The 8,857-nt window shown below is 38.2% G+C and overlaps 1 protein-coding gene across 1 annotated transcript; it reads left to right on the forward strand.

Moving 5' to 3' along the window:
* The first annotated feature begins 7,416 nt into the window (after nt 1-7,416).
* On the forward strand, nt 7,417-8,454 carry LOC139713906 (G-protein coupled receptor 84-like). The gene has a single exon (XM_071625628.1). The coding sequence runs from the start codon at nt 7,417-7,419 to the stop codon at nt 8,452-8,454; it is 1,038 nt and encodes a 345-aa protein (XP_071481729.1).
* Nucleotides 8,455-8,857: the final 403 nt, after the last annotated feature.

Consider the following 8,857-nt stretch of genomic DNA (forward strand, 5'->3'; position numbering starts at 1 on the left):
ATCGCATATTTTTTATCACGTTCTCCCCATTACCCCCTTTCATCCGAGCGGATGTGCGATAATACGCAATTGCGCCTTGAACATTATTTAAATTTGATTCAATTTGATTCCTGCCCCTTTTCAAACAATTTGAATACAAGTAGATGGGAGATATTTCTTTCGAATGAATTTACGTTTAGATTATCATGTACTTCTTCCTCACCCATCTGTTTTTCTCTCCCTCTCTCTGTAAAATATTAGATTTTATATAAACTAGACAGCCTTTGAACTGACAGCAAAACGGTTTGCAAGCAAAAAAAGAAGGATAAATGCCTTCTGCTCCCCAGGCGACAGACATTTTAACAATAAACGATGTTTGATTAGATGTGGATTTTTTTTCTTGTGCTTTAGAAAGGGATATTCCCAAGGTTTTGTTCTGACAAATTGTCTGATCGAATTTATAATACTTCAATAGAATTCTTTGCAACACGTATTTTTTATGGGTATTGTATACACGTTTACGTATTATATAATATATAATATAATATATATATATATATATATATATATATATATATATATATATATACATACATATATATGTGTGTTTATGTATCTTGAATATGGCTAGGCATAATTATGGCATGTGATATCAAATATTTTGCATTTCCCTTCATGTTAAAATAAAGCGTCTCCTCTTCCGATAAAGACCATTTTACCTCAGGCTATAATACGTCTGCATAAAAAAGAGTCTCGTCCGCACGTAGCTCGCTTAAAGAGGGAAAAGCCTTTTTTTTTTTTTTTGCTTACAATCGAATTACAAAATAATCTAACATGATCTCCTTTGTGAATGACTGTGAGAATTTTGCCCTATTTTACGTATTAAGACTCGGAGATTTTTACAATGCATACTCGAAAAAAAACCCAAAATATTCAAAAAAGCTGACATTTTGACAAAATAATGTGGATTCGTCTTCTTTTTAAATACAAAAATAAAAATAGATGAAATAGAAATCTAATGCACTATTTCGCTTGGGAAGAAAGAAGTATCGAAAGTATCTGACAAGGAAAGTGTATTGTTGATGAGATACGAGCGATTTCGCCATACTAAGTAAACAAGCTTGCAAGGTGTTGACGGTAATCATCATCTTTCTCTGTTTTATTGTGGAAGATATTAATAATTGAAGACTTGAAATTTACAAAATCAGCGCCCAGCAGGGAAAAATTCTCTACAAGAGAATCATGTATAAAAGTGGTGGCAGCCTCGAGAACATGTATCTGGTTCAAGTGCATTTCACCGTGTCCCTGTTTTGAATTGTTAAAACATTAAATCCCTTGACAATGCTATAATAAACACGCAATTGGAAGTCAGTATTTCAGAGTTGGAATTGGTAAAAAGGAATCTTCGAGTTCACGTCTCCGCTATAAACCAATTGCAGTTCAAAGTAAATGAGAATATTCTACGATGGCGGGGAGACTTTTAATAGATGGTAGCCTCAAAACTTTGTGGCTGGCTGGCTGGCTGTCGACCCGAATCTGAAAACTCGGACTGTCTCATAATGCATTGGCCGTAATCCTCTCGCCCCATCTCATTCAGATAATGGGGTAACCCTGTTTGCTCTCTGGGGGTAGGGGGGGGGGGGGGGGAGTGGGTGCCGACATATTATATGTATATACCTCATCTGTCTATATATATCTCTACCATCCGAGAATTATCATATTTGATTTCCTACCTCAGACACGCCTTCCGAAAAAAACAAAACAAATTTAAATTATATTATTTGGGACATGAACTGACATACTTTTATACGTCTTTATATGTCTTATATGTCTTTCTACTCTTTCTCTTTCTGTCAACCACACATGCACACATACACACACACACACACATCTAAAAAGCGCAAACACGACAAAGTCACATTAAAACGGATAAATCAGCATACATAACTGTGCAGGATAGTGCAAAAGAGGTGTACATTCATATACACAGTTAACCCCACACAAGTAATATATACATAATATGATCCGTGTGTGTGTGTGTGTGTGTGTGTGTGTGTGTGCTTTAATGTATATTATGGTATAATATCGTATTGTACTATTTTCTTTCATCAAGTTCACCTTAAAAAAAGAAACCCCACAGGAGATATATCTCTCAGAATCTGTACTTTAAGTGCGTGGTCGTATGATCCATGATGGTTTAAGGGCTGCAGGTACTTGATTGAGGGATACCTGTGATAGTGATATACACGGTCTGATATCTGTAACCCCAAATGTCACACAGAGGTGGTCGCTCGCGGATCATGCTCGCTGAAATGTTCAGAAAGCTTTCTGTAATTATGGCTTGGTCATGTTGATAAGTTGACAAGCATCTTAATAGTAATTATTTCCACTGCAAAAGGTAGCATCATAGTATAAAGGCAACTTTCAAAGATAATGAGTCGGTAATGTTTCCAAGTTAACAAACATTACAGTAATTTTCGCTGCAAAGGTAGCATCTAAAATCTTTTTACTATGGCACCAGCGACATGTGTACTGTAAGATGGGTTTCGTTATCATTAGCAACACATCACCTATCGTATTACCAAACGCTTACATCACAGCATTACAATCTACGAATAAGTTTTGATTTTCTATGAGAACGTCCAGACTGATCTTATTCTCCAAATCTGTTTTACGTTGATAATTGTTACTTATGCGAGTTGAACACGAAAGTAAAACTCCGTACACCCTTTGACTCGTGAATGGCATTGCCCGTCAGTAATAAGGATTGATGATTTGGGCACACAAGGAATGGATGCTCATGCACTGTCTTTATAAAACAAAGGTAGCATACAGGAATATATAAGATTGTATAGTCCTAGGAATTATGCTGCTGGGAAATTAATACTTGTAATATACCGCTTCATTTACGATGGGAAATGATGGCTAGAATTTCATGCACTAAATTCAAATTCAAATTCAAATTCAAATTCAAACTTTATTTTCACTTTTTTTTTCCAACAGAATGTACAAGAAACAATAGTATACATTTGACATGCGAGTATATAATGCGAGTGTATGCGAGTGTATGGAGTACTATATAATCACGTCTTTTACATTTTTTTTCCAAAGCAGCGCCAAAGCTCTGCTAACATTTGCATACATTTCCATTCCATTAGAGATAGATAGATAGATATATAGATAGATAGATAGATAGATAGATAGATAGATGGATGGATATATAGATGGATAGATTCACATTGAATATGTGTTTGGGTATGACGGACATACGTTATTTTTCTCATACTTTTCTCCACTTGTTACGGATTCTGCTAAAACTGAACACTAGTAACACGTTGGATGTTGAATACACTTCATTTCATAACATTCAGTGCGACTGTCGAGACCTTTTCTTTAATCTACATCCTCTCCGCAGCGTTTCCATGATTTCTTTAAAAGTTATGAAGAGTTGCAACAGTATAGGTGCCTTGTTAAGCCTTATACATACCTTTACATCATGTCTACATTATTGGCGAAATTTCTGGTTTTAATGACTACTCAGAATGAATACACGTTCACATTACAGAGATTATGCTACAGTCTACTTACCATTCTCAAGCATGACTCATTAATCCACAGCGGTAAAACTTCATAATTACCTCGACACGCCAGCAGTATGTACGAGCGTTTACAACCTCGCGTCACGCCAATACGTAAATTCCTTCGTGTGGGACATCACCTCTCTTCTCCAATGCAAACGTAGTTTCACGTAGTTTCACGTAGCAACGAGGCCAACCATCACTGCAGCGTCAAAATGTGTAGTTGTTACGATAGATTGATCTTTTCCGTTGGGCAAAGAGACAATTCTGCCCGTCTAAAAGTGCTGTTGATAAACTCAGGGGAAAACGGGAACGGGGACTCTTAGGTAAGCGTATCGCTGAGTGTGGGTGGAGTTAAGAATCTCGGGTAGCCGTTCTCGTCTGACTGACCTCCCTGGTGGTTTCATTTATTTTTGCTTTGTCCGAATTATATTGAGCTGAGAGTGAATTCGCACTTTCGTGTTGCGATGACGAAATGTCAAATGAATCTGAATATAGATTAGGGAGTATGGCTTAGTTTAACAACTTGGCATGTGCCCTTACTGCGGCAGCACTCAATGTAAGAATTTAAATCGGTAAAACTGGCTGACAAGAAATTTAACCGTACCAGACAGAAAAAAGAAAGCACACAAACCCCTACAGAAACAAAAACAACAACAGCAACAGATAATAATTGTACAGGGCTGCTAAAGTGCAAAATGTCTAATGCCACCATATATATTTCAATAGTATCTCAGGAACAGGACAACACTAAAAAATGGAACAACAACAATAACAACGAAACATTTAATGATTTGTTGCTTCCATAAAGTTTAAACTCATGAAATATTAAAGGGGATGGCTAGTAACCGATCAATGGGAATCAGTGGGAATGCTGAGGGATGATTGTTCCAATCCTTGTGGGATTCATTTAAGAGTACATTATATATTTACTGTTGTGTGAAAATTATTTGCTTCAGAACGGTCTCATATTCAAATAATGTGCACTTGAATGTTTCCAGGTTAGCCTGCCTGGTCAGTGACGGGGCATTAATCTGCACATTACTCGAATATGAGACCGTTCTGAAGCAAATAATTTTCACACAACAGTAGGTATATAATGTACATGTACTCTTAAATGAATCCCACAAGGATTGGAACAATCATCCCTCAGCATTCCCACTTATTCCCATTGATCAGTTACTAGCCATCCCCTTTAAAGAGCATACAATTCTAAGGGGAATCAACAGTTTATATGATGAAAATCGGTTTAGAACTGACCGAGATATTCAAAAACAAGGTAAAAGAAAGAGATCCTAATAAAGATCGTAGCCTGTCGCATTTTATTATGATAACCTTTTTTGGGGGATATCTCAGCCATTTCAAGACCAATTTGTATACTTCTTGGAATTACATGCTCTTTCATAATTATAAGAGGTTTCTAGTTATCCCATCCAAAAAAGTTATAAACCTGACGATAGGTCTCAACCAAAACTATACGATCCCTTTAATTTTACAAGAGTACTGTTTTGTTTTCTTTTACAGCGCTGTAATAATGGGAACAATATGACAATATCAGAAAGCTGCTTAAAATCATAACTCTCTCAACCGATATTTCGCATTCAGACCTATACAATACACCAGCTGTAAAAGCGAAGCTACATCATATATTGAATAATCTGTTAACAGTACTGTAGGAGACAACGCTGATGCTTTGAGCAATAAAACAAAAGGCAGTGATGCTATAATGAAAGAATTGGTGTTAAAGTTGAATGTAACATCTATGAAGATTTTAGACCACCAAGGTCGAGATAAAAATGTGGGAAAAACATTTTAGTCCCACGTCGTCTCTTGGACAAATATTTAATTCATTATTTTTTTTACAGTGAAAAATGAGGGGGAAATCACTTCAAAAGATAGGGATTGCAAAGTATAGTTTCACTGCACTTTCCCTGGCTATACCTTTACTACACGTATGAAGGTATGAATAGACTGTTTAAAGAATGAAGTGTATTGCATCCACACAAAGTTGATCAAAGTGTTAGATTGCCAGTGTCCGCAATAGGATACGTGACCCCTTTTAGGAAGTTAACATGTTCATCATAGATAATTATAATAATTATATTGCATAGATAGTTATTTCTCTAAACACAAAAACATGATTAACCCACATCCGTAAGTAATGAAGTACAGTCCACGATATCATATTTTGCATTCATTTGTTACTATGCCTGGAGAAAGAAGAATTACAGATATCAAACCACACCCAATCCAAATGTATGCGCAACAGACACAAAGAACTTGAAATAGTTTTCAGGTTGTTACTGGGAATTGAAAGATTAATGATCAACATGGGTTTTATCTCTTGGTAAGATGATCAAATGCGGTTGGTTCCGAAATCAAGAAATTCCACAAGGAGCAGGTCAAAGAAATAGTTTAGAAATTATTTCATTCATTAACGATCATTTTGACTGCGGAAACTTTTCTCTCTGAGTGGGTTATGAAGGATGGACATACACACTATCATCGCGGAGAATTCATTTACCAGTTATGTAACGTTTCGACTAGATTATACAGAGAGATGTTTATAGATACAATAAAGTGAACCTAAATACATACAGGAATTCACAATATTTTTGTGTGTGTCAATGTCATTTTTATAGGATCCGATGTACTTTCAAATAGCTTTGGGTGTTTAAAATGAAATGATATCGAATTTCTGCTGTTTCTCTAATAGTTATCGCTTACAGTCGACATGCACTACCCTTGTTAGATATACAGAGAGACTAAAGTAGTTAAGAAACTGTCAGACCACACTCTAGACATGGAACTGCGCCGAAGTAGATTAGGCGTTTGATTTTGATTTGATTTGATTTGATTTGATTTATTCATTCTCCGTATGGCATCATTTACATTTTTTTCAACATAATCAAACATAATATATACAAATATGAAACTCATTATAGCTAGTTTCAACAATTTCGACAATTTTGATTATAAATACATTTGTGACACAATTACAGTACATGTGTTCTTAAACCGAAGTTAATAGGTTCGAATCCTACCTGGAACACTTATATTTGGACAGACGTATTACCAATTATGTCCATTTGGGACCAACGAGGTAAACGGATTGAATGGTAATGTTAGGGCTTTTTTTTTGAGGGGGGGGGGGGAGGGGGTTGTGATTTACCCTAGGTGGGTTGCCTGTATAGTATAGAAGGCAATTAAAGAAAGGAAGAGGGAGAGAAGCAGAGAGATCATGGAACATAATCTGTGAATTTAACTGTATATGTCCAAGTTGACTGGCTGACGTACGCTTGTTAGGAAAATCATTATAGTACATTCTGGCTAGAGTTCTTGTACGAAAACCGTTAGGCCTATTCCAACAGCATCAACATGATATCTGGCAAATATATGTTCAAACTGTCTTCCCCTACCCCGTGATACTCCAAGATTTATGGAATTTGGAATAACTTCTCTACTGGAAAGAACGCAGTGTCCCACAGTGTGTTCGCAGTGTGTTCACATAGTGGACTGTGTGAAAACGCTCGAATTTTACAGTCAGACTGGGTGAAGATGATTTCACACTGTGGTGTGGTTTTCACAGTGTTCACATAGTAATGCTTTGTTTCACTCTAAATTTAATAGTGTGAAGAGATTTCACACTGTGTTTAGTCTGTGTTCACACTGTGAGTTCTCACACTGTGGGACACAGTGATATTTCCAGCAGGGTTGCAAGGCAAGGCCATTATCTTAATCTTAAATCATGTACTAGCCAGCATAACCTAATATTCATTCTTCCTATTCTATTCTTTACAGATTTCTACAGCCTTCCCGGTGTGCTCAAAATGGTGTCAACGCACTTCTTCAACCAATCATGAACTCTACCCATGATGACGACGTGATCATTACCAATGGCTTCATCATCTTCGAGATCGTCATCCGCCTCCTCCTTGCTCTCACGGGCACCATGGGAAACACTTTTGTCATCTATGCCGTTGTCATGACACCCAAGCTGCGCACGGTACCAAATGCTTTCGTCACCACCGTAGCCTTACTCGACCTCGTGGCCTGTGGAATTCTCGTCCCCCTCATGGTCTTTAGCACTGTGGACAACGAGTGGCCCTTCGGTGTCAAGTTATGTCGTGCGCACGGGTTTACCTTAATCCTCTTCCACGCTCTATCCCTGAATATCCTAGGATTAATTGCCTTAAACCGCTTTCTCAACATTACGAAGCCTCTGCATGTCTATCGAAAGTTTGCAACACCTCACCTATTCGTCCTTCAGATTGCAGGCGCCATCATCGTCGCCGGAGTGCCAGTCCTGTCTCCCCTCTTCGGCATTGGTGACGTCAACTTTGTGGGCTTCAATCCCATCCTCGGCCACTGCACTTTTGGTTTTGACGTTGAGGGCGTTTGGACTTATCAGGTGGTTTTGCTATCCCTTGGACTCATCATCGGTATCGTGGTGATTCCGTTTAACTACATCATGATCTACAAGCACGTCGGAGCGAGTCGTTCCCGCGTCCACGCCTGGCAAGGTAGCACTTTTCCGAAGCCGCCAGGAAGTCGGTTCAGCGAGCAGCGAGCGCACAGCGACGTCTGCAGCCGGTCGCACGAAGGAAGTCTCCCGGTGTTCCACTTCGCCATACCCAGTCGACGAAATATGCATAGGGACAACATACGTCTGACGCGAAACCTTTGGCTATTGTTCTTCACCTACATGCTCTCCATCATCCCATTTTTTCTATTCGTCTTCTTCGACAGGGACTACGAACTGCCCGCTTGGCTCTGGCGAACTGTAGATATACTCTTGTGGTCGACGTCCACGGCGAATCCATACCTCTACGCCTGGATGACAAGTAGTTTCAGGGAAGCCTTTAGAAAATTAATTTATAACTGCAGCTCTCCGTGACCCATGTTGACAAGATGCTAATTAAATTATCATCTTTTATCTGGTCCGTTATTTGTGACAATATGAGTCGCCATCATCGTTACAATGAACTTGGGCGTCGAGTGGTCATTACATTACCTGCAGGAATTCTTGTATCTTCTCTCGTCACTTGGGTCCCAAGGCCACTGCTTAGTGTTCAAACTTTTGTTCCAATGGGATAAAGTAAATGTTTAGCCATTTATCGCAACACAATTTTTCACAGAGTAGTTACATGATGAAATAATACCCGCTTTTCTTAAGCAAAGCGTAGTCCATTGCAATGCAGACCCAACAAGAAATATTGTCTGAAATATTATCTGAATTATGATTTATTTATTTATTTTTATTTCTTCAGTATTCTTTCCCCAGTTTAGCCCCATCAGTG

Source organism: Diadema antillarum, unplaced genomic scaffold (assembly GCF_040938485.1).
Source record: "Diadema antillarum isolate AM-2024a unplaced genomic scaffold, OU_Dant_1.0 seq00002094_RagTag, whole genome shotgun sequence".
Taxonomy (NCBI): domain Eukaryota; kingdom Metazoa; phylum Echinodermata; class Echinoidea; order Diadematoida; family Diadematidae; genus Diadema; species Diadema antillarum.